Below are 27,090 nucleotides of genomic sequence, written 5' to 3'. Positions count from 1 at the left end.
GCTGTTAACTATTATAAGTACGCATTTCTTCCTCTACCTTCCTGTACACCATATTGCCCAATAGCTCGTGTTGGTGTGTTCATCGAAATTGATGATCATTGTGCTCTTGGAACACACCAACGAATGATGCCAGATGTTTTAACTGTTTCTATGCGACCTTTCCACATAGAAGATAACAATACACTACTGATTTAGTAGTGATTCAGCTGAAAAAGAAAGCCAAAATATTTCTATATCTTGCACGTAGCAATCCTGATTCTACTGTGTGGAGGGAAGCATCTCCTTCAGGTGTAATAACTGTATTTTAGGAATGGTATCACTCCGGGAACAAGTTTCTGGACATGAGTTTCCTAGCTCTCAAAATCTATCAAAAACTATCTGTACTAATGTGACACTGGTAACCGAGTTCTCTTCAACGAAATAATAGTCATGTAAACACGTGCACGCGGCCTTGAAATCTCTGAATTGGAAGTGACTTTTGTTTGCTGCCATGTGAACATGTCTATTGATGTTCTATGGTTTATTAGGCAACTTCATTCTTTCGCTGGACAGAGTATATTTTGAATCATCCTTTATATAAATTGGTAGGCGTACAGGTTAATCCACAGAAGAATAGCTTAGTTGTCTAAAATTGTTTCATTGTTTCAGATAATTGGATAATGTATGTTTCGGGTTCATGTACTTGTACCCACTTCTCTTTCCCTTTCAATGCTTTCGTACTTTTCTTCCTCTTCTTCATCATGTTTTCATATCCAATTTGAGATTTTCACTCTGATTACAAGTATGCAACGTCTCTTGTGTTCGTTTTTCAGTTCCCCCAGATATGGTCAGTTAAAATCTTTGACATTCTTCGAACCCAGCTCTGAAATGTAGGCCAGTAAATTTTATCTCTGGCTTTCTATTTCAGGGACAGATTTATTTTACTTGCCGTGAATCTAAAACACCAGATTCGTGACATTTATGTAATCAATCTCACAAATTCCATTACGTCTAATGGGACCAATTCACTGGTGTAGAGTCTTACGAAATTAGGGTACAGTAGCTTGACATTGCTATTTGCATTAGTTATACTGGTATGAATATCAGATGTATTATGAAGGGGAGAGGAAATTGTGTTTCGAGAAATAGTACCGAGTATTTTTCTCTCCATCATAATAAATTTATGATCTTTGATACCGTACTCCGGGATTTGAATCTAGACGACTTATTGCAATTCCGAACTGTTTATTTTTCTCTATCGAAATATTTGACATCGTGCATTCAGTGACATTGTTGTTCAGTTAATCTAAATACAGTTATGTATTCATTGTTATTTTTGTTATTCATGTGTACATTATTATTATTATTATTATTATTATTATTATTATTATTATTATTATTATTATTATTATTATTATTATTATTACTACTACTACTACTACTACTTATTAAATCAAAATAATTGCCGAGAAATTTGTGGTGTTCACAGGCATCGAGATATTCACATAGCTCTGAAAGGAATGAATCAGGATGGAAGAAAAGAAGCTGGAATTGAAATCAAGTGGGATGCAAATCGAGATCCTGGTCAGAAGTTTGCAGCTGCTGTTGAATTTGCAAATCCTGAAAAATTCAATTATAGTGGCGCTTTTCTTTTAGCTTACCCTGGTCGAACTGTGAAAGGAAACTTTCACCTCGCTATTAAAGGTATATTAATATTATTTAGTGTTTTTGTATCGCAGTTTTATTCCTGGTTGAGTGTTAGAGAAGGCCATATGGCCTTAACTCTGCGCCAGGTTAAATAAACCATTATTATTATTATTATTATTATTATTATTATTATTATTATTATTATTATTATTATTATTATTATTATTATTATTATTATTATTATTATTTAATAAGTAAGGATTATTTGTGAAAATTAATTTGAATCATTTCCTTCCTCATCTGGTTAAAATTTAAGAAGCATTCGGACTCATTTTGTAGTTATAAATAGGTATTGTATAATTTAGGTGTATTCGTTTATAGATGGCAGGACCTTTTTTTTTTAATTCCTCTGTATGCCGAGAATTACAATTTTGTTTGACTTCAATTTCGAGAATTGTTAAAATTACGTTAACTTCCTCTATATTAATAAAAAAATAGGTTTGGAAGTAAATCCCAAAGACAAATTATATGATGTCTCGTGACCAGAATATAGTACGAAATGGAAATATAAAAATTGGAAATTTATCTTTTAAAGTGGTGGAAAAGTTCAAATATCTTGGAGCAACAGTAACAAATATAAATGACACTCGAGAGGAAATTAAATGCAGAATAAATAAGGGAAATGTCTGTTATTATTGGGTTGAGAAGCTTTTGTCATCCAGTCTGCTCTCAAAAAAGCTGAAAGTTACAATTTATAAAACAGTTACATTACCAGTTGTTCTCTGTGGTTGTGAAACTTGGACACTCACTTTGAGAGAGGAACAGAGATTAAGGGTGTTCGAGAATAAGGTACTTAGGAAAATATATGGGGCTAAGAGGGATGAAGTTACAGGAGAATGGAGAAAGTTACACAATATAGAACTGCACACATTGTATTCTTCACTGGATATAATTAGGAACACTAAATCCAGGCAGGGTATGAAGTATGTATAGGTGAATCCAGAAATGTATATAGAGTGTTAGTCGGGAGGCCGGAGGGAAAAAGACCTTTGGGGAGACCGAGACGTAGATGGGAGTATAATATTAAAATGGATTTAAGGAAGGTGGGATATGATGGTAGGGACTGGATTAATCTTGATTAGGATAGAGACCAATGGTGAGCTTATGTGAGGGTGGCAATGAACCTCTGGGTTCCTTAAAAGCCGTAGGTGGGTGGGGGCGGGTGGTGGTGGTGGTGGTGGTGGTGGTGGTGGTGGTGGTGGTGGTGATGGTGGTATAATCAATGCTGAGAATGAAAGCGTATGCTTTATAGCTAATGTTTCATGTTAACATTCTGTTGTCATGATCACCATGACTCTCCTCCTCCTCCTCCTCCTCCTCCTCCTCCTCAACATCACCTTTATTTTCTTCAGTACTGAGTGTTGTCAGCAGCAGCAGCAACAAAAACAACGATGATGATAATAATAGCCTCAGATAACTGCAGCAAGATATGTTGTAACTCCCGCACATGTTTAGAATCGTAAGATTCACATTCAGTTATGAATTTCATTGCAGGCACTACTTACAGATCTGCAGCCCACTTAGAATGGAGTCCTAAAGATGCAATAGAAGTGACATTAGTGGCCATGTATGACTATACAAAAAATTTATTAGCCAGAATGAATTGTGAACTACTGACACCTTTTGAGAACTGGAAAAGAACTTCTGTATCAGGCGGGTATGGATTCTACGAATATCTCAGTAGAAGATTTTGGAAGAAAAATTAGCACTATGATGAGCTATTATAATAATTTACACATTAATATAATAATATTGGTGTTATACAAATGTTCTATCTTGATCTTGCATCCAGGTTCAGTTCCTTTTTCACAAATTCTTTATTTCCATGGTTCCATCTTGTATCTATTCTTCCTACAGTAACATATAAGACAATTTCCAAAGATTTATTGTAAAACTTTTACAGAGCATTACTGCAAAACTAAATTGATTTTCTTACCTTTGTCATTAATTGTGAGCAATTTCTGTTCTTATCTTTATTCAGTGAAGAGTTTACATGCAATTTCTCGCACTTGCTACAAATATTTTCAGTTTTACCTTGCCCATTCCTGTCTGACTTTCATTTTAATGCGACATTCTAGATTCATCAGTTCACATCTGTAATTAGGCAGATTGCAAACAGAGTAAAATGTTCAGTTATATTTTGAAGAATTTACATTAAAAATTAAACGTGCGATTTAACTTCTCTTTTCGTATGTTAACAGTGTTCGGCATGAAGGAAACTTATTCAGAGTAAATGGAAGTGTGTACTGGCAAGATGATCAGAACATTTCATTGGATTTCTACAGTGACTATTTAATCTCAGAGACAGATCTCCTTTGTGAGCTGAATGCATCCGTAGTAAGCACTATTCCACAAGTATCATCAATGTCTGGAAGTTTCTATCATAAACAAACTAATAAACGTTTTGATACAAACATTCATGTTCAAGTAAGTAATATTATTCACAGATTACAAATCAACTTCTCCCATTATATTCTGTATATTAATGTCCATGTAATCAGAATACACGTAACATATTATTCCATCCACTGAAATTGCACACCAACAAACGGAGAACTTAGCAATATGAAGTAATTCATTTATTTAAGTTTCAATTATTGTTATTAATGTGTCCTTTAGCCAAAGAGCTAAAAAATCAATTTTCCACATTCGAGAACATGTTATCCAGTGACATTAATGAAAGAGAAGGTAAATGTAGTTAGAATAAATTACAGTGTATTTCAATACAATGAGCATTTTGGATAAGATGAAATAAAAGTGAAAGAACTTTTATATCACTTGGGACATAGATTAGAGCACTCCGTAGATTCTAGCAAAACACAGTTACCTTGTTATTAGTTATGAACTGCACTGACTATTTATTAATCATGACACAAAAATCCACAAAACTTACTTTCATTTCTTTATTATGACTTCAATTTTAATTAAAAGTAAACAGCGTAAGTTGCCAGTACTTGCTAATAATATACTAGACTTGTATATTGTTTTATGTACTATAGAAATACAACTACATACTTCATAATAACTTTTGTTTTTGTAACATTAATTGTTGTTCTATATTTTTGTGAATTAGGCCTCTGGCAACTGGAAGTGAAATTCGCAGTAGAAAGGAAATTTTCTCGATGACACTATTATTATAATTATCATTGTCATTGTCATTATCATAACAAAAATGATAGAACACTCGGTGCAGTACAGATATAGGCTACTTTTACATGGATAACAGCCAAGAGTAAAGTTATCTGCATTTGCCTGCTAAATAGGGATGCATGAGTAATGTTCATGTGAGTGTACCTGAAGCTGAAGAAGCAGTGATAAGTAATAATGTTTGGTTAAATAAACTCCATATAATGAAGTTGCTGAAATAATTATTTTGTCAATCTTTCAAAATATTTATTGAGTGATCCTGCCTTTGGTTTAATGTGTGCAGCATAAATCTTTACTGTTTATTTTGCGAAATAGTTTCCTGAGAAAAATTTGTTATATTGCATTATTTTGTTGTAGCTTCACATTTTTCGAAAATAAAATACCTAAGAGATTACTATTTTTAAATAGTTGTTAAGAAGATAATTTTAATCATAATTACGGCTGCTATTGCACATAGATGAAGCATTGCATTAATAAATGAGGTTTTATTCATTTTTAGTAATCCCTGGCTTAACAAGAATCTGACTATGTTGCAAAAATTATATGTCATGAAACAAATTACGGGTTGCTGATCATACTGCAGTTGCAAACTTTATGTTTTCAAGTGTTAAAACTTGTGTTGAATTTTTACTATCAATTGGATACTAGTAAATTGATCGCCTGTTGTTTGTATTAAATTTGTAAATCTTCAGATATGTAATGAAATTAATTTCAGATTAAACTCATTAATTTGTAATGTTTTATTTTCAGTATCATCCACAGCAGATTCTAACTGTCAAGAGCACATGGGAATACGAACGTAGTACGGAGTCTTCTAATCTTACAGGAGTAGTTTCTATGGTCTCCCCTTTCGATGGCTATCAGAAAGGGGCTTTAATAAGTAGAGTGCATATTAACAAGGACTGGGACATCACAGGAGCAGCAGACATGAACCTTGACACAAGAAAATACACACTTATATTAGAAGGTGAAGATGTTGGTTAACAATTACGACAGTCAGAAAATGTAATATCTATCAAAGTTTTCTTTCCTTGTCAGGTATTCACAAATCAAACACGGTCATTCTGATATTTTCTTACACCAGTGGTTCCCAAAGACGGGGTCGTGTAAGGAGCTAAGGGGCTCGCGAAATGATTTACAAAATAATACTAAAAAGTCTTATCAACATGCATTTATTTTGCATTTAGAAACATAAACAACGTTGAACATAAGAATAAAAAAAATGCTTCAGTAGTTATAAAGTAAAAATTAATTAATGCGGAAAGAATATATCTGTTTTTCAGAAAATAACTTCTCAGATTTTGAATCCATATTCCATACAAACAGAATTATGTCATTTTCGATCTCAAGGAAGTGTCTTGCTTTTGTTTTAATGGTGATCATACGCAAGAAACTTATTTTATTTAAATACGAGGTTGTAAATAGACTTATATTATCAAAATTTTAAGAACTATGTACTTTTGTAAGCTCGAGATATTCTATTCTTACTTATTTTTGTATTGACTGTTTTACCTCTGATTTGTTTAACAAATACGGAGCTTACTTTTGCTGCTGAAGTATGCGACCAGTGCTGTCGCCACAGCAGTAGAGTTTAACAACAGTTTATATTAATGTTGAAATATTCTATGTTTGTTTTCAGGGCATTTAAAGAAGTTAACAGATAGTATGCTAGTATTTAACGTAACAACACCTTTCCATAAATATGGCACCATCACTGGACGCTTTGGTTATTCAGAAATACAGAAACATCTTGTAGCTGAAATCAAAGGACCTTCTGGTGGTGTAGGAATAGAAATTCTGTTTAGCATTACCAGTATAACCGATTTTGATGTAAAGTTCAGTTTGGAAACACCAATGGAATTCCTAACGAAGGCACTCATAATTGGGAAGCTGAAGAAGGATATGGTAAGACACATGTCTACTAATGTGTTTGGTCATATACCGGTACTGAAAAACATTATTTGAGAATATTTCATGTGTTTGCAAGTGAAAAGACTATTGAAAAGAGGCGAAATATTAACACGAAACTAAATATACATACATATATATACAGGGTGAACCGTAAGTAATGTCATTAATTTCAAGAGGTTATTCTTTAAGTTATTTAGAACAAAAAAAGTTTAATACAATTTTGCTCCTTTATGCTTCCTTTTCGAGAAAAAAATTGTTTTATATGAAACATGTCATAGCTTACTGTTTTGGGAAAACTATTGAATTAATTCCCAATATGCTCTGTCAGTTTAAGAGAGGCGTGTATTTTAATAATAAATGATTGAAAGAATTTGTTTTGTCCTTTAATTGTGCAAAAATTTGATCCAAACCAATGGAAGTTTTTATTCCGCAAAGAAATTTTAAACCGTGCTGCACTGTGACAACACTGTAAAGCTGCCTGGACAGATGCAGCTCGCGTATGCAAGGAATGGGTGACACAATGAGGAAAGGAACGTATAATATAACACGATTGCTTTTAAATATGGCTCGGGAAATTTGATTTCTTGTATGTAAGTTTACCGATTACTACTTTAAAAATTAAAGTGGGAGGTAACTATTTCTAACTGGCTGAAGAAAATGCTCGTAGTACGACAAAAAGATGATTTTTTTTTAATCATTAATTACATTTGTGTAATGTAAAATAAGCTTTTCTTATTGGCTGTGTACACCGAAAATATAATTAAAATTAAGTCGAAAAGTTTGGAAATAAAATAGTTTGTACATCGGCATTATAAACAGTATTTATCGTTAGTGAAAATCTGCTTAATATGCCACATTATCGTACTAGTGCCGTAAACTATTATTATGACAACTAAAACGTCATGAATTCTATTAAGAAGGTATAATTTGTGAAATAAAGTTAACATTATGAAACGATTTGCCAGTGCTATAATATTTAATATATGAAATTTGTCATAGCAACCTCTTTTTTCATAGACCACGATATCAAACTACACATCATTACAAGTCTAATGTTATTTCTTTATTATTTCTCACTACATTCGTTTCATAATATTTACTCATATAATAAACTGTAACATTATACACTTGTTTCATAATATTACTATTTAAATGTTGTTCGTTACTTCAACGTGAAATAAGCATATCGTATTTTTATTTTTTTCCTTTAGAGTTTTAAATGTTTTAAAATTATGTTTTTATAACGTTAAATATGCGTCATTATTGTTCACAATCTCTAGAATATTCAATTGAAATGGGAGTGTAGATATATTTCTTAATCTTATCCATTTAGTTTGAAAGAAGCGTGTGTTATTGCCTGTGTTCTCTCAACATTTAATTAAAATTAGGTTGTAGAATTTACTTTAAATTGTCCAAGATTTTGTTTAACTTGAAATAAGCAGTATTCATTCTCTGTTATCTAACACAGTTTAAACACAACAATTAAATGGTATATCGTCTGTATTTTTAAATGCAGTGTACATGGCATGATGGCATTGACCTTCTACAACCCAACTTAATGTGTTCCTCCCAGCCGGTTGTAGGGTGCAGCATTGTAAGTTCTCGTAAGTCATGTATTTTAAAATGTACGTTTTTCTGGAAAACTATTTAAAATATAACAAAATGGTAATTTTTGTTGCTCTTTACTCAAGGAATGGCTCACCAGAATTATTGACGTTACTTGTGGTTCACTCTGTATATGCATAATACATTTATACATATACATGTACATACATATGCGCGCGCGCGCACACACACACACACACACACACACACACACACACATTACATTACATAACTTACATAACATACAAAGATACACACGCACGCACCCCCCCCCCCCTTGATTACACAATTTGTATCATTTAAGAATTTAGTTATAATATCGTAACGGGTAGCTCAGTGGGAGAGCGTTGGTACGTTTAACCAAAGGTCCTGGGTTCGATACCCGGCCCCGGAAAAATTTTTCCCTCGAAATTATTCAAATTATTCAATATCGTAACAATTTACCTAGTTAACTAGTTTTCATTTTAACACTAGAAAGTTGTTATTATACCTAAATTCTTAATTGATATATGTACATATATGGTGATATTAAAAATAAAATGCATATGATTTCACTTTTCACATATTAAAAGACTGAAAATTTGTTTAGGTGTAATGCAATTACCCCCATCAAAATGATATACTGATCTTTGTTAAACGTTTGAAACAATTTCTGGGTTATTGACTATAAACTTACAAAAAAATGTAAAAATATAAAATAATCATCCTATTCTTTAAAACTACAGGATAATTCAAAAGTCCTGTTCCATTTTGCTGAAAACATATACCAAAATTAATTAGCTTCAGATATGTTACTGGTGACACTATGAAGTAACATAAATAGTAAATTTAAATGTGCCTCCCTTTCATTTCAAGACAAATTTCTCAATGCTATAGCTATAGTTTTGACATGGTGGAAAACACATTTACAAACAGTGACTATAACATAAATTGGAAATCATTTCAGTCAATTCTTGAAATTTAAAAATCGGAATACTATATATGAAACCACGAGCATCTCAAAAACATCTGTTTATATTGAAATATATTAAAAAAATTAAATTTCTAAAAATTAATTAAATAAAAGTATAAAACTAATAAGTCAAATTTTAGTTTAAATTAAAATATTCCAGCACCATCTATACTACAATGAGGATCTCAAAAAAAGGCTCCACTAATAATTATTTCCAACAAAATCACTATCAGAAAAGCCATAATACACATAAATAAAAAATAAAAAAAATTGGGAAAAAAAAAGATCACTGTAATATAAATAAGAATATAAAAATTGTTTTAAATAAAAGAAAATAAAATAATTTTGAAGCAAACGAACTTAGAAATGTAGAAAATTAAGCTACAGATTGAATTTTATGTCCAGGAATTTTCATACCACAGACTAACAAGGCGGGCAACAATAACAGTGTGAATTACATCTCAAAATAGATTAATTATTTATGTTATTCTTAATTCAAATAGTTAGTAGACATATAACGGAAAAATACATGGAATTTCAAAAATAAATACTCACTTACTCACTGACTGGTTTTTAAGGAACCCGGAGGTTCATTGCCGCCCTCACATAAGCCCGCCATTGGTCCCTATCCTTAGTAAGATTAATTTTTTTATTTTATTGGGTTATTTTACGACGCTGTATCAACATTTAGGTTATTTAGCGTCTGAATGATATGAAGATGTTAATGCCGGTGAAATGAGTCCGGGGTCCAGCACCGAAAGTTACCCAGCATTTGCTCGTATTGGGTTGAGGGAAAACCGCGGAAAAAACCTCAACCGGATAACTTTCCCCGACCGGGATTCGAACCTGGGCCACCTGGTTTCGGAGCCAGACGCGCTGACCGTTACTCCACAGGTGTGGACAGTAAGATTAATCCAGTCTCTATTATCATATCCCACCTCCCTCAGATCCATTTTAATATTATCTTCCCATCTACGTCTCGGCCTCCCCAAAGGTCTTTTTCCCTCCGGCCTCCCAACTAACACTCTATATGCATTTCTGGATTCGCCCATATCTGCTACATGCCCTGCCTATCTCAAACTTCTGGATTTAATGTTCCTAATTATGTCAGGTGAAGAATACAATGCGTGCAGTTCTGTGTTGTGTAATTTTCTCCATTCTCCTGTAACTTCATCTCTCTTAGCCCCAAATATTTTCCTAAGTACCTTATTCTCAAGCACCCTTAACCTATGTTCCTCTCTCAGAGTGAGAGTCCAAGTTTCACAACCATAAAGAACAACCGGTAATATAACTGTTTTATAAATTCTAACTTTCAGATTTTTGAGACCAGACTGGATGATAAAAGCTTCTCAAACGAATAATAACACGCATTTCCCTATTTAATCCGTGTTTAATTTCGTCCCGAGTATCATTTATAATTGTTACTGTTGCTCCCAGGTATTTGAATTTATCCATCTCTTCAAAGGATAAATTTCCAATTTTTATATTTCCATTTCGTACAATATTCTGGTCACGAGACATAATCATATAAGTTACTTTGTCTTTTCGGGATTTACTTCCAAACCTATCTCTTTACTTGCTTCAAGTAAAATTCCCGTATTTTCCCTAATCATTTGTGGATTTTCTCCTAACATATTCACGTCATCCACATTGACAAGCAGCTTATGTAACCCATTCAATTCCAAACCCTCTCTGTTATCCTGGACTTTCCTAATGGCATACTCTAGAGCAAAGTTAAAAAGTAAAGGTGATAGTGCATCTCCTTGCTTTAGCCCACAGTGAATTGGAAACGCATCTGACAGAAACTGACCTATACGGACTCTGCTGTACGTTTCAATGAGACACATTTTAATTAATCGAACTAGTTTCTTGGAAATACCAAATTCAATAAGAATATCATATAAAACTTCTCTCTTAACCGAGTCATATGCCTTTTTGAAATCTATGAATAACTGATGCACTGTACCCTTATACTCCCATTTTTTCTCCATTATCCGTCGAATACAAAATATCTGATCAATAGTTGATCTATTACGCCTGAAACCACACTGATGATCCCCAATAATTTCATCTACTATAGTTAGTCTTGTCCCCCTTCTTAAAGATAGGTACGATTATGGACTCCTTCCATTGTTCTGGTACAATTTCCTTTTCCCAAATAGCAAGTACAAGCTTATAAATTTCGTTTGATAATGCGCTTCCATCCCCTTGTATTAATTCTACTGGAATTTGATCGATACATGGAGACTTATAATTTTTCAGACTTTCTATCGCAATTTCGACTTCAGAAAGTGTGGGTTCGGGTATAAATGGTCCAGCAGTTTGTATTTCAATTTCATCCCGATCATTTCTATTTGGCCTATGTATATTTAGTAGTTGCCCAAAATAGTTTTTCCATCTGTTCAGGATTGAATGAGAGTCTGCAGGCAAGTCACCATTTTCATCCTTGATTACGTTTACCCTTGCCTGATACCCATTCTTAAATTCCTTTATGCCCTTGTATAAATCTCTAATGTTTTTATTTTTACTATTTGTTTCTACCTCATTCAGTGTTCCCTTCAAGTAATCTCTCTCTTTATTCCTAAGTGTACGATTTGCTTCCCATCTTTTATTGAAATAATTATCTCTATTCGTCTCAACTGGATCCTGTAAGAATTTCAATTTTACCTGTTTCCTTCTTCCTACTACCATGCAACAATCTTCATCAAACCACGGTTTCTTTCTCTTAGTTTCATAATAACCTGTGCTCTGCTCAGCTGCAATTTTGATATTATCTCGGATATTTTCCCACACGCTATTAACATCTAACTCTTCCTCAACTTCGTTGGATCTTGATAATATGGCAAACCTATTTGAAATTTCGACTTGATAATGTTGCTTAGTTTCCTTGTCCGTTAATTTCGGAATATTTAATCTTCTAATATTAACTTGTTGCTCTACTCGCTTGGCTACTGAAAGTCTTTCTCTTAGTTCTCAATTACCAAATAATGGTCAGAATTACAGTCTCCCCCCCCCCCCTGAAGGTTCGAATGTCTACCATATTAGTATGTCTTCTTTTATCTGTAAAGATGTGATCTATCTGGTTATGTGTGAATCCATCTGGAGAAGTCCAAGTATATTTATGTATATCCTTATGGGGGAATGTTGTACTTTTGACAATTAAATTTTTTGATGTGACAAAGTTGACTAACCTAACTGCATTATCTTTACTAGTTACGTGTAGGCTCTCTTTTCCAATAGTTGGTTTAAAAATATCCTCCTGTCCTACTTTAGCATTGAAATCCCCCAATAAAATTTGTATGTGATGTCTAGGTAACTGATCAAAAGTGTGTTCCATTTCCTCATAGAAGCTATCCTTTATAATTATGGTCGTCTTTCTCTTCTGTAGGGACGTGAGCATTTATAAGTGCAATATCGCACCATCTACCCTTAAGTACTAAATACGATAACCTATCACTGATAAATTCTACCTTTTTTACTGCTGATTTTGTTCTTTTATGGATAAAGAATCCTGTTCCTAATTGGTGATTATCGTTTCCTTCCCCATAATACAACAAGTAATCTCCTATTTGTGTTATGCCGTTCCCATCTAACCTAACCTCTCGTACTCCCACAAAGTCTATTCTATATCTAGCTAGTTCTTTTGCTACTAATGTTACCCCTCCTGTTCTATATAGACTTGTAACATTCCAATTACCAAATTTCAAAACCTTATTCCTTTGCTGTGGTCATGCCAGAGAATCAGTCCCATTCCGAGGCTTATTTTGAGGTTTTGTAACTAGCTGTTTTTTATGGTGATGGGTAAAAAATAAATATGGAGAAAAATTAAAATAATATTGAAAAATCATTAGTGAGGTAATCCTATTGCCCCCCTTGTTAGCAGGAAGGTTAATACCTATATCAATATCATTATCACTATCATTATCACTATCACTATCAGTGTATCAATATCACTCACTATCACTTACTGCTGTAAATCAATATCACTATCACTATCACTATACCATTGTCACTATCACTATTACTACTAGTATATTAATATCACTAGCACTATATCAATATTACTATCATTAATATCACTATTACTAAAACCACTACCGTAAAGTGGGGTGACTTTGAACGCCGAGGTGACTTTGAACAGTAATTTAGCGCCTTTCTAAATTAAATGCTGTACCCAATTGCGATAAAACTGTTTAAGTTGTCAGTAAACTAATTCAGTTCTTTCGCAATTGGGTACAGCATTTAATTTAGAAAGGCGCTAAATTACTGTTCAAAGTCACCTCGCCATTCAAAGTCACCCCACTTTACAGTATCATAAATGAAACATTGTAATGAAATATATCTTAATTGTCGGTCTGTTTCTAAAACTGTGATATTTCTGTGACTGACAGGTTGATTTCAGATGTGGCTGGAATGCTCTGGTCCTTGGATTTTCTGGAGTGTGGCACTATGCAACTATTAAAGACTTCGAATATAATTATCGAATTTACACACCATTGGAAGGATTTGAAGAGAACGGCATTTTAGCAAAAGTGATATATAAAGATGGACTTGATTTTGCAGTTGGAATCATGGTTTCCGATATAAAGGTATTTTGATAATTATATGTGTAAGTGTACCTGTCACAGACGTGTAATGAATCGTATGACCCATTGACAATATGATTTTGCCTGTACTGTATGTTTCATTGTATGAATAAATAGGCTACCTGCTGGATCCTAAGGTACCAGTAGCACCACAGACTCCATTTATACTTTTCAGGGTTTAAACCTGGTTTCCCTGCAGAGACAGCAGATTTAGATAATGGTGCTATGGTACAGTATTCGCTTTCTTGATTATAATATTACAGCAAATGTGATATTCCTTCTTGACTGTGACAGATAGACAGTCCACATACTGGTTAATCTGTGTTAGTTTTAGCAACTGTCAGCTACTAGAAATGTCCATATGATATTTGTAGAATAATTCCATTTGGAAGAGTACAAGTTTCTGTTAGTCACTTGAAACTTCAAGAGCACTTGATGCTCCATATGATGTTGTTATTCTAATTGTAGTGTAGTCCCCATCCTGTAATTTGAGTGGGAAGTGTTTTGCTCTTGTCTCCAGCCTTCTTTACGTCCAAGGTACTGATTATTTTTTCTTGGCTTTTATTTTACGGTTGAATATTTCGCATCGTTCTTGGTATTACGATTTCTTCTGATTTCTGTGAACATTAAAACTACAGCTGTGCTGCTTGGTATTACGATTTGGCTTTGTCTTCATTAACCTATGAGAGAACTATTGACGACACAGCTATGGAAGAATGACACATAATCGAACCTACAGTATTCCTAGGACTGTAGGAAAAATGAAACCTCACTGAAATTAATTATTTCATAAGAGCAAGTTGAGAAAAAGAAGTTCATGATTTTCTCATATGCTTTATCATAATAACACACGTATGTATGTGTCATGTTTTGATGTAAAAGACCAAATGTATCAAATTTTGATACGAAATTGTTTGTAAAGTCGAAGTTTCGTTGCACCATGGAAAAAAAAAAAAACAAAACAAAACAAAATTGAGTCCATCATAAGTAATTACTGAAACAAAATTAGAGTTTTATTATTTAATCCAAACGTAAAATAGTATATATTTTTTTGCTCTTATATATGTTTATTACAATTAGTGGTAATGAAGGACTAACCTTCTTCAACATGAAAATTTGTGTAGTTGAAAGTTCTGTTACCATATCACATCCCCAAGCCAAGATCATCTTGATCTCCATATTCATCAAGATCACTTTTCACAACACTTCATTTAGTAATGTCAGTTTCTCCATCAATACTGTCCTTGTAGAACTTGAGAGTTACATTTTCACGTCACTGATCACAAAAGTGTTTTTTCAGTAGTGCATCAATATCTTTGAGTTTTGTACTAGGAAGCAGAGTTGTTAAGTTAGACCTCAAGAAAAAATAAAAATTTCCCTAAAAATTACAGGAAAAATACCACATAAGGTGTTTGTTTGTTTGTTTGTTTGTTTGTTATTTAGTCAACTGTTCGAAAACAGATCTGAACCTCACAAGTGATACCAAGAAGGCACCACTTATGAGGCAACTAGGCCAGGAGATGATAGGGTAGGGTGGCCTGTTCCTTTTCGCCTCCATTGCATACGTTGCTGACTAACTATGTATTACACTAATATTGCTTACTTTAAAATTCCATGCTGATATTGTTAGCTGAAATAAGGAGTATAAATGTATGAAGTTTTAGAACAAACAGCGCATTTGTGTCATTTAGATAAAAAAGGATGTATGAAATTTTGACTCAAAATGGTCATTATTCATGTATGATAATTTGAGACAAAATGACTGTATGCCTTACGAAGGTTGGAACAAAATCCATATTTTAAATCTAAATAAAACTCCTAAATAAACAGATTTAACACAAACACTTCGTGTAATGTGAAGTAGGGGTACCATCTGAATTGACTAAAATAGATACCTCAATTTTTTTTTTTTTTTTTTTTTTTTTTTTTTTTTTTTTTTTTTTAATTTTTGCACTTATCAAGTTTTGGAACTCACCACTTCAAGAAGATTATTGTTTAACAGTTCCTGAATACATCAAACTTACCTATTTCTCTACTGTTGACATGCTTAAAGAAAGGTAACCACATCTCCTTTCGAAAATTGTTTCTTTCTTACTGATCGTTGGCAGTCTTCAACCTCTCATTAAGTGAGGGCTGTCCAAGTGCCAGACACCTTCAGTTTAGTGTGGATATAGATTTCTAATGTTTTCCAGTATTACTAATAGTAGTTTAATAGCAGCACCATTGCCTTTGCCATTGCCATCACTTTGCTGCTTTTTAAATCTTGGAATACCAATACTAGATACGATATTAGTACAGTAAATAATGGCAAGAATAATCTAACATTGTAATTTCTTGTGTAGCTTGGACTGAAGATCTCTGGTGCTTCAAAACACCTTCTTCTTAAAGATTTGAACTTTGAGAGCACAAAACAGGAACAAGCTGGAAAGGACCCCGACTATGATTATGAGGAGGAGGAGGATGACGAAGAAAGCCAGGATGCTTTAAGCTGGAGGGGAGTCATTGAGTTGGACACTATATTGTACCCTACCATGAAGGGAACACTGGATATTGACGAGAGGGGAAATGTCTACACTGTCGTAGCTTCACTTGTACTTCCGGATGGAGTTGCAGAAATTCGAGATGAATTTGATTTTGTTGTAAGTATATACACATAAACCAGGACTATAATTCTTAACAGAGTTTTGTCATTGGTTTGTAATCTATCTATCTCCAGAGTTCATTCCTGTGATTAATTGTATGTACATAACTGTTTGGACTCTCTGTATACCTTATCCTATTGGTATCTGCATTGCATTGTGCCTCGAATTAGTGGTGTTGAAAGAATTACTTTTAAAACAATGATAAGGTAAACATTTTAAAGAATACAATATGTACAGTAGTGGCAAAAAAAACTGGACCGACCCTTGTAGCTGATTTCTGAGCACGATAGACTGGTAACTAAGACTTTCGTGGTTCGAATCCTGCCTGGGAAGGAAACTTTTTTTTGTTTCTTATTCAAATTTATTCCCAATACTTTTCGATTGCAGCGATATTTTACTACTTAATAACTTATTATTCCCAGAACTGAATTTTACCAGCAATCGAAAAGTATTGGGAATAAATTTGAATAAGGAACAAAAAAAAGTTTCCTTCCCAGGCAGGATTCGAACCACAAAAGTCTTAGTTACCAGTCTATCATGCTGTAGAATGAACAAGGCTCTGAAATCAGCTACAAGGGTCGGTCTGGTTTTCTTTGCCACTACTGTACAGTCTTAGACACAAAAAATGACTGGCTTCCATACGCTAAGTCCCCTTTAGAAGACTTTGGTTGATTCCATGAGAGTGTAGGTTTATACGTGTAGGAATTTCTTATGCACGACTCTGCTCTGTTTTCCCTTTGTTTTGTTTGTTTGTTGTTTTTTCTATCTGTTTATAGGTCGAGTGTTATGAAAAATCTATAATGAAGACATAGTCAAGGAGTAAATTAGGTGCAAAATAAACATCCTTTACCTAGTTGTGTGAACCAGACGCTGTCCAAAGTGAACTTACAAATGTTCACACTACAGGAGATCGGTCATTTTTTGTGTCTAAGGCTGTACATAGGTATCAGATGATAGACGGCATTAAGATATATGGATCATGTGCGGAGACTAAGAGGAAGATAGAAAATAGGAAAGATTTGAGAATGCTGGTTTGCCCTTGGCAGAAAACTATGAATGAATGAATGAATATGTAGAGTCTTAGAAAAAAATTTTGTCGCACAGATACTTTGTAAGTCCCAGAAAGGAGGCGGTGCACATGGTCAGAGGACGTTGTATGTCTGATGTGCATAGATGACTGGTCAATAGTATAGTGGTAATAAAACAATGGTGAAATGAAAATAGCAGGGTAATGTTAAGTACTCTGAGAGAAAATATCCGTCATAAATCTAGGACCTGTCAGGCATAGAATCTCGGGAGATTTTACCAACAGAGGTTTTAATTACAGAAAGATCGAAACTTGCTGGAAAATATAATGTACACCCTTTGACGCTGAAAATGGTCGCTGTCTTATAGCGTGAATTTGTCTAAGTGTTGTTCGGGTTAATGTGCAGTGCACATTGGAAAAAATGAAGTATTGAGGATGAAGTCATGTTGTAGCAGCGACGTATTTGTATGTCACGAAACAACAATTTTCCTATGAAGCCTTTATGGCTTAGCAGTGCTCTTTCTCCTCGTTCCAAAGACCGGGTTCAAGTCTATTTATATTTAAATTTTTTTTTTAATTTATTAGCATGCAGCATTATTGGTTTTAATTTAAATTTAAATTTCCAACTCTGGAGTTTAGCTTATATATAACAGTAATGTTTAAACATTATATTAATTTTATAATAACGTTCTTATTTAAAAATATCATCAGATGAAAGCAATTAAAAAAAAAGATATATCAATGACGGTAATAGAACTATTCATGCAATTTACCACTTTTACACAAACAATGGTTAGGCTAACGTCAAATTTCTAAGGAAGGAAATGGTTCAGAATAACTGTTTTTTTTTATTTCTTCCCATGGTTTAGGTTTAATGTTATTTATTGTATACGTTTTACCGAAATTAATTCCTTTCTAGTATGAATTAAAGTGGGCTGCTAAATATTATTCATTTTGTATTGGTGTCAGTGGCGTGTGGTGATAAATAATCCTGGTGGTGCACAAATATTTATTATGATTATGATTATCATATTATTATTATTATTGTTATTATTATTATTATTATTATTATTATTTCCATTATTATTATTTCCATTATTATTATTATTATTATTATTATTTCTATTATTATTATTATTATTATTATTATTATTACTATTATTATAGATACTAACTACTACATAACTATTAACATATGTTACGTAGGTATAGATTTACATAATTTTGTTAGTCAAGAAATTGCAGTTAATCAGTTTCCTATGTAGGTCCAGTAATAGCAAAGTAAAGAGTAAAGTGTCACACGTTCACAAGTATTCGATACGTGTGTCGTCTCATCAGCCTTAACTGCTAAAAAGTCAGCAGCTTTCTTTATTTCTTTGAAATCTCATCATGGCATACATCAAAATGGCTTGAAGGACTTCGTTCTGTATAGTGTTTGATGTGCTCTTAAACACTGTTCTTCTTTCCAAATGTGCGTCTAATTCAGAACTGAAATTGATGAGGCTAAGAAAAATACTAGCGTTTAAAAAGCTTCACAAAACCGCACGCACATATCTGTTCTTGGTAACTTTATCATTGTGAAGTTCAACAATCCAATTCAATCCAATTGTGTCTATATGTTTGTTTGACCCAACACTGCTAATTTAACATTATTGTTGATGTGTGCAACTGAAGAATCGTGTTTTTTAATTCTTTCATTCATGTGCTTCAAATCAATCATATCTGCAGAACGATAATCAAAATTATTTAGTTACTACGCACAGTCCTAAATTCAAACAGAAAAATAAATAAAATTCATAAAACGTACTTGTTTTTGTCAATAAATGTTCGCCGTCGAACAATAGGCAAGGGAAAACAAAATACAGCGTCTTTTATATTGTAGCCGCATATTGCATTTTCTAAGTCCAAATGCTGAATTTTCTTGTCACTTCTCTATTAATGTTCTTTGTCACTTATAATTTTAATTCATGTGTAGGTCTACCCGTCTTCTTTATTTTGATCTTTTCATGTAAAGGTCTTATAGAAAATTACACATTTAAAAGATATTGCACACTATTCATTGTAGCATTTATGATGGAACGAGCTTGAGAACACATCTGAAAGTGCTCCTAAACCTTCCTATGCACATTGTATTGCCTCCCTACCATGCTCCAAAGCCTGCCAGTGAAACAGTACTACTGCGCATGCTCGAATGGAACAGTGTGCCGCAAGTGTCGAGCGGGAAACGTAAGTCCCAGGCGTCAACAAGAACAGTACACAGACATGCAGTGTTATTTTTACATAGTATTATAATGAAGAATTACGTCGCTCACACAGTCTACTGCAGCTCATTGATATAAATTTTAAAATGTTGTTATTTGAAGAGGTGGTGCACTGCTCCTGTGCTCCTTAAGAGAAATCGCCACTGATTGGTGTGCGTGCATATACTAATCACATGATAAGATCTGGATGCAACTAGCCATGTTAACTATCTGATTATGAACTAAAAATCATTGACGTAATATGAGGCCTATAAAGTAAGTATACAAATTTCTTTCAAGTAACCGGAATTCGAACTCCGGAACTACGATTTACCACTTGTACACAATAGATTTATTGCCTACTGTGTTTGAATAAAATGCATGCTTTTCCGTCGACCACAACTACAACTGTAGTTGTAGTGAAAGATTTAAGGAACCATTATTAATATTTTATTAATTTTTGTGAAAAGGCTCTTTATTTCATATTAAATATTTACTTTTATCTAGACTTATTATCTGATGGTGCAGATTGTTTCCTTTCTTTCTTTCTTTCTTTCTTTCTTTCTTTTTTAGGAGATTGCAGTTTGAGTTCTGTAAGTAGAGTTCTTGGTGTAAAATTATCTAGTTTACTGAACACAATTTTCCAGTTATGAAATCGTAATGCACTAAATCAGTAATAAGTATTTATTTCAATTTAAGTGGATTCGAATTCACAACATTATGATTATAAGCCATGCATTTTAACCACTCGTATACAATAAAGTTGTGAAATATCTTTCTTGAATGAAATACACATTTTACGTCAGTTGTATTGAGAGTAGGCCTAGACACTGAAATTAAAGAAACGTACGTATGCAAGTGAACACAGCATACAGGATGATTCCCGAGCTCTTTCGAGGTGGAATTTAGTCTCTGAATAGCGACCAGTTTCCGTGTCAAAGGGTGTACATATTGGGAAACCGTGTTTCTTTTTGGGTGCCTCTTTAAAGATAAAATTTTCATTTTCTTTCCTTAGGATGTATTTACAATGACGAATCGACTTCACCTAACAACTCCGTGCGAGTGTTTCAAAGAACTGATATCAAATTTCAACTTTCAAGTCTCACTTGGTGAGCATTACGGACTGTCTCTCGACTTCAAAGCAAAGAGCAAGAATGAGTGGCAAAATGTAAGTATATAAAAATTCTGCAAATCTAGTCTTTCAGGTAAAGCTCCCTGTGAAGCAGATTTGAATAATTTCAAGGGAAAAATTGTTCCTGGGCCTGGTATCGATCCCGGGACCTCTGGTTGAACGTACCAGCGCTCTACCAACTGAGCTACCCGGGAACTCCACCCGACACCGTCTCAACTTTTCCCTTTATAGCCACACAACTTGCGTGGGCTGACGAAATGCCAGAGACCCACATCGAGTGCACACAGTCTCTGTGTGACTTGGAATTGTGGTTTTCTGTTAACGTGCACAGTGACGTATATATTATGCAAATCTAGTCTTTCAGGTAAAGCTCCCTGTGAAGCAGATTTGAATAATTTCAAGGGAAAAATTGTTTTCTTTTGTCAAGAAAAACATCTACTTGGCTTTTGGCGTACAAATTAATAATCTGACTTATCGCAATAACATTAAATATACATTTGTTCTTTTCGGAAAACGTACATTTGTTCTTTCCTGTGGCTTTAAAACAGGAATTATTTTAGATTCTATTATACTTTTAATATCTGAATATAATTCTAGAGGGTAAACAACAAAGGTAGTAAAAGTAATTTTTGTCATTTTAAGTGGTTTTCAAAACAGGTTGTATGAGTGAAGCCCAATAACCTACAAAAGTCATATTTTAAAATTAAAGGTGGAAGTAGACCCTAGTTAATTAATGTATGCAATCACAGATGTCACAGGGTGATTTGGATATAGAAAAATTATTTTTTCTCTACTGAAAAAAAATTCTGTGCACATTTAACCTATGCTCAAGAGTTTAATCTGCATAGAAGAGTTCAATATTTCTCTTAAATTATTAATTATTTTGAAACATGTATATTTTCATTCCATTCATTCATTCATTCATTCATTCATTCCATTCTTTCATTCATTCCATTCTTTCATTCATTCATTCATTCATTCATTCATTCATTCATTCATTCATTCATTCATTCATTCATTCATTCATTCATCCATCCATCCATCCATCCAATCCATCCATCCATTTCTTTATGTATTTATTGTGGCGTAGTTAAGGGCAATAGGCATTCTCTTCACATCATCAGAAATACAAGTACAAGTAAAACATAGACAAAGAACAATGTGTAGGCCAAATACGAAAACTAGAACCAGGATTTATATGCACAAAGTCTGAAATACGCATAATAAAACATGAAATATGTAAAACTGTTGAACAGTACAGGAGAAAAACCTGATAAGTCACATTTTACTTTTTTACAGGAGAGCAAGTTAAAAGTTTCAAGATCCACTATATTCTGTTGTCTTTGGGTTATCATTCTTCAAATTTCTTTAGACTAATGACGTTCTTTTTCTGTACAGTTAAACCACACAAATCGACACTACCTGAGATATTACGTGACATCTAAAACAGAAAATCGATAATTTTGGATTTATCACATTTTTCACCTCATGCTCTTCAATTTTTTTTATAGAATTTACTATCTTTCTAAAAATCAGAATGTGAATTGCATGTCAGGCAGGTAGTATATACGTTTATGTCATTTGACATTAATACCAGTATTTCATATGTTCACTTTATTTTTTGTTTACCTTTCCTTTCTGGTTTTGTAAAACACAGCTAACAAATTTTCAAGGTTCTCTATTGTCATACTTTGTTATCTACAAGGATATTTTTGAATGATCGTTCAACATCACATGAGGTTCTGACAAAAATTTAATTTTCAAATTGTGAGTTTGTAAGATACATGTTCAAGCAAGCCACACTTTGTTGGCACAAGACCTTTATTTTGAGCAGAGTGCTGTAACCAGAGTATTATGTAGTTTTATCTTGACAGCCTGACCAGTGGGTCTTTGTGCGTAGGAAATGTGTTCTGTTAGGGATTCTGCTACTTTCAATAATTTTGCAGGAAGCATCATGAAAGAACGCACTCATACAAACTGCACATAAAATACAACAAAACCACTCACTTGACACTAGGACTGCTGGTGCGCCAACTGCGAAAAGTTGCGTAGGGGTGTTAGTCAGGTAGGTAGGATGTTTGGGAATGCTTCTTGTGCAGGGAGTGGTTGTTTTTTTTTACCGCAGTTGCCCTTCATATGGAAAGTATTTCCAGCTATGAAGTACAGTCAACCAGAAAATATTGTGCTGGGAACCAAAAAGTTTAGAATATTACTTTATTATTTACAAAATCTACAAATTTGAAGGATTATGCAACAAAATATTGAAAAAAAAAATGTACAATAATCTATTATATGCGGGAATGACTTGAAATTTGCAAAAATATGCACGATTAACTTTACATATTCATCACAGACGTTCAGAACATGTATAAAAATATTTTGCATGGCTTTCAACTGATCAGCTGAAATTCGAATTTGCATACGAATCCTAGCCCTAATGATAACAATTGTTATGAAACTTGGGGAAAAATTTTTTTAAGATAAATAAAAGGAAAGAATTGTCTGTCTCTTAGGTACCCTGGTACTCAGATCCAATTCAGAAATTATTTTAGTTGTGGAAAACTAAATACAATTTAATTCACTCTGATACTTTATGAATATAAAGGAGATATTCCATTCAAATTTTATTTTATATAATTCTCCACATTTCCAGCAATAATTGCTATAGAGAGTGACAGACATTACAGAAGAAAAGCTTGTACCTATGCAAGAATAGTTACACATTTATCTTGTAAATATGTTGAAACTACGAATTATTCGTAATGAGAATGTACATTAAATTCGTTTAATTTTGTACTGTGAATGCTTTGCTATTTACAGGCTGGCTTCTTGGTGAATTATACATATGAAAGTGCTGAGAACGAGGACCTCGATACCCACACATTTAGGTTCAATATTTTTACTCCTTTTGACGCTGTGAAGCTCTTGGATATACTTACCTTTGTAGAGATGCAAGAATCATTCTATCGTTCCAATTTTACTTTGAAGACAAGTCAGAGCTATTTCACAACTGGAGGAGACGTTGAGGTAAATACAAAATATGCATAAATATATAATTTTTGCTGTAATAGATTAACTTTCACGTTTTGATGTGAACTATCAGAGATAATACTGTATACAAAACCATTTCATTAAAATAATACTCCATTCGCATTGCTGCAGTAAATTTTCTGTTTGCCTTTCTGTGTGACTTGTATTAATCAAATAATTTCCGAATATATTTATTTTGATTGTTCTCATACTGGTACTTCTTTTATGCCGTTATGTACAGTGTTGAATACAATCAGTGATAGAATTGGCCAGTTCTTGCAGAGATAGAGGTATGACAGTAAATACAAGTAAACGTAATGTAAATAACAAATGGAGCACAGTGAAAAATAAATGTCAAATGGCATGGGGAAATTCATGGAACAAGTTGAGAATTTCAAATATTTAGGCACAGTTATAATGTAAAAATAATACAAAAATTAATCATAGAGTAAAAAAGACAAATCAGATTTACTATCAAATAATCCACATATTGGTAGGAAATAAGGTAAATAGCAATAACACTAAAAAGCAAATACCGGTACATAAATCAGTACAGTAAAATCCCTCGTATCCAGCACCCAAATAACCGGCAATACCAAAACAACGGCACTTTTGGCTAGGCCAAAAAAAAATAGTCATTCATGTGAAAGAGAAGAGTCTGACGAAGATGTGAGTGGTTTTCGTAGATTGCACATGCCGCATTTACTCTTTACACTGTTCACGCGTGAAAGCATAGACAAAAAACCCGTTATATCCCTGGAGTAGAGGGTAGCATCGGTAACCTGTCACGTGGATCTTGCAAACAATGAGCAGAGACGATATCTTTCAATTTAACACTTGAACTCACCCGGGCTGTTGGATGAGTCTGAATACGAAAGTGTGAAATTCTCTGTTCCTACAGCTCGTAAAAATTTCATTCGAGTGATAGATAGTATCCCTGATCCAGGATAGTATCATGGCTATTACCGCTAAGTGCTGCTGTTACACAATGGATTCCGCAAAATGCAAGCAAAATGTTCTTATGCTCAAATCATCGAGTGCTACTTCATAGTCTTTATAGTTGCGTCATTGGCTACACTGCTTTTCACGTCACATGACTCACATGACCGTCCTTTAAAATTGTCATAAGGTTACGAAAACTTTTAGTACTTTTTACCGCTAAACTGGAGAATTAGCACAGTAGCTTTGAACCGTGCCATTACGTTTACTACCAAATTTAACTATATACAATGTCGCCAACATAAGAACATGACGTTGGTGTGTGTTGTCATTAGGAGGAGAAATTTGTTTTTTTCTCTCTCCACCTCCTTCGTTCTGATCATTACTGAGAGATAGTACCACTGTTAGTGACAAGGTGTATTTGCGTAAATATTGCGAGTAGATTATGTGGCTTAGATGAGAGGGTTGGGACAGAAACAGTTTTGCTGTAGCACATGCGCGACCTCTCATGCAGTGGGAGCGTGATCCTTACTTGAATTTATTTTCGTGTGTACGTTGCAGATCAAATGAAGAAGATCCCTTCTTGCTCCGGTTACACACCTTGCATATAAAAAGGTTAGGTTTGGTTAGTTTAGGTTTTTATTAACCAAGTCCGCGCATGCGCAGACAGGCAAGAATTGTACTTTTTTGTCATTTCCTCCTCGAAACGTTTCACTATGTCTTGTAAAGTGTCCATTTTATCTCGAACTAAAATATCTGTCGCATTTTCTTTTGTTTCATCACGGGCGAATTGGTTTATCTCTTTGGTATCAATGTTTCTAATCGGTCATGGCCTTTATGACAGTTTTTGTTTCGTAATATTGATAAGCAATAATATAATGAAAGCGGTGAATAATTTCATGGCCCCTAAAATTTCTTTTTCGTAAAAGGGTAGGTATTTTTTCTAGGCCACAAATAAAACGGCAACGCGGTCATAATTACGTACTTAATGCTTTGGCAAACATTAGCCGGAAATTTACTTTCCGTCATTTGAATGCTATTTCGTGAAACAGACCTTTTTTCCTCTTCATTTCGTTGTGATAACCTACTTTAGGATCTTACTACATCTGTATTTTCTTTTAATGCATTCAAAACACTGCCATTGTACTACATAAATCTTGCACTTGACTAATGGAGTTATTTATTTAAGAATATAGTCGCGAATTTCACTACCACCATTTCGATTGTTTTTTGTTTGACACGGCTCGGTACGGCCCGGTGACTAGTGGCCAGCGAGTAAAGTCGACTACCGACATTGCTCTACCATGCGTATTATCCAGTTGTTCCCTTTTTACGCTCTTACGTATTACTGTATTACAATAATTATGAACTGATGAATTACCGTATTCAGTATTAAAAATAAACATTGTACGTATTTCAAAACTTTATTTTTAAATATCTATCAAAATTACTAAATTTCAACATGAAGAAAAAGTTTGTGCAGTACAATATGTCTTTACATAACGTATAAACTATTTTTCAATTTATCTGGCAAAATCAGTTATCCAGCAGTGACTTTGTCGCACAGTTGCCGGATACGAGGAATTCTACTGTATATATAGCAACACTCCTCTATGGCTCAAAAAGTTGAAAGATGTTAACAAAGTATGAGAGTAGAATTACAAGTGCAGAATGAGATCTCTCTGGAAATGCATAGGAAAAACTAACTGGATACAATAAAATCAGGAATAGCCATACAGGAAAAACCAAGAATCAGCAATAAGAACATTAGAGAAAAACGAACTGAGATGGTTTGCCACGTAAATAGTACCGGTATGGGTAGTAACAGAAAACCGAAACAACCATGGGGTGAGAACAGAAGGAAATAGAAGAAGAGGAAGACCTAGAATGGAATAGGAAGAGTGCAATGAAAAATTAGTAAACAAAAGAGGAGGGACCCTACAAGAGACAAAAAAAAAGAGTAATACTGGAAATGTCTGAAAGGGCATAACGGAAAGGGAGAGTGTACAGAGTTATTCTTTTTTTACTCTGAAAACATATCGTAAAATGTCGGAAATATTACTGTAGCATCTACATTTGTGAAATAATTAGGGAATTTACTGCTAAGAGAACAAGTTCTGAATATTTACTAAACTTATTTTCTGTTAATGATGTAATACCATTCAGTGCTAATACTGAAAATTTTCGTTAATT

General features: G+C 33.6%; 1 protein-coding gene across 3 annotated transcripts in view; it reads left to right on the top strand.

Annotated features, from left to right (window-relative positions):
• Positions 1-27,090, top strand: part of Apoltp (Apolipoprotein lipid transfer particle) — a 194,418-nt gene that overhangs the window by 90,117 nt on the left and 77,211 nt on the right. For all 3 annotated transcript variants that reach the window (XM_069836782.1, XM_069836783.1, XM_069836784.1), the window contains 9 exons: positions 1,469-1,683; positions 3,181-3,343; positions 3,888-4,113; positions 5,584-5,800; positions 6,473-6,738; positions 13,693-13,890; positions 16,230-16,526; positions 20,812-20,964; positions 23,749-23,955. In XM_069836782.1, the coding sequence (XP_069692883.1) occupies positions 1,469-1,683; positions 3,181-3,343; positions 3,888-4,113; positions 5,584-5,800; positions 6,473-6,738; positions 13,693-13,890; positions 16,230-16,526; positions 20,812-20,964; positions 23,749-23,955 (1,942 nt within the window). The remainder of the gene's footprint in view (positions 1-1,468; positions 1,684-3,180; positions 3,344-3,887; positions 4,114-5,583; positions 5,801-6,472; positions 6,739-13,692; positions 13,891-16,229; positions 16,527-20,811; positions 20,965-23,748; positions 23,956-27,090) is intronic.

This window comes from Periplaneta americana, chromosome 10, assembly GCF_040183065.1.
Source record: "Periplaneta americana isolate PAMFEO1 chromosome 10, P.americana_PAMFEO1_priV1, whole genome shotgun sequence".
Taxonomy (NCBI): Eukaryota; Metazoa; Arthropoda; class Insecta; order Blattodea; family Blattidae; genus Periplaneta; species Periplaneta americana.
The sequence above is the reverse complement of the archived record's forward strand: the minus strand, read 5'-3'. Positions and strand labels throughout refer to the sequence as shown.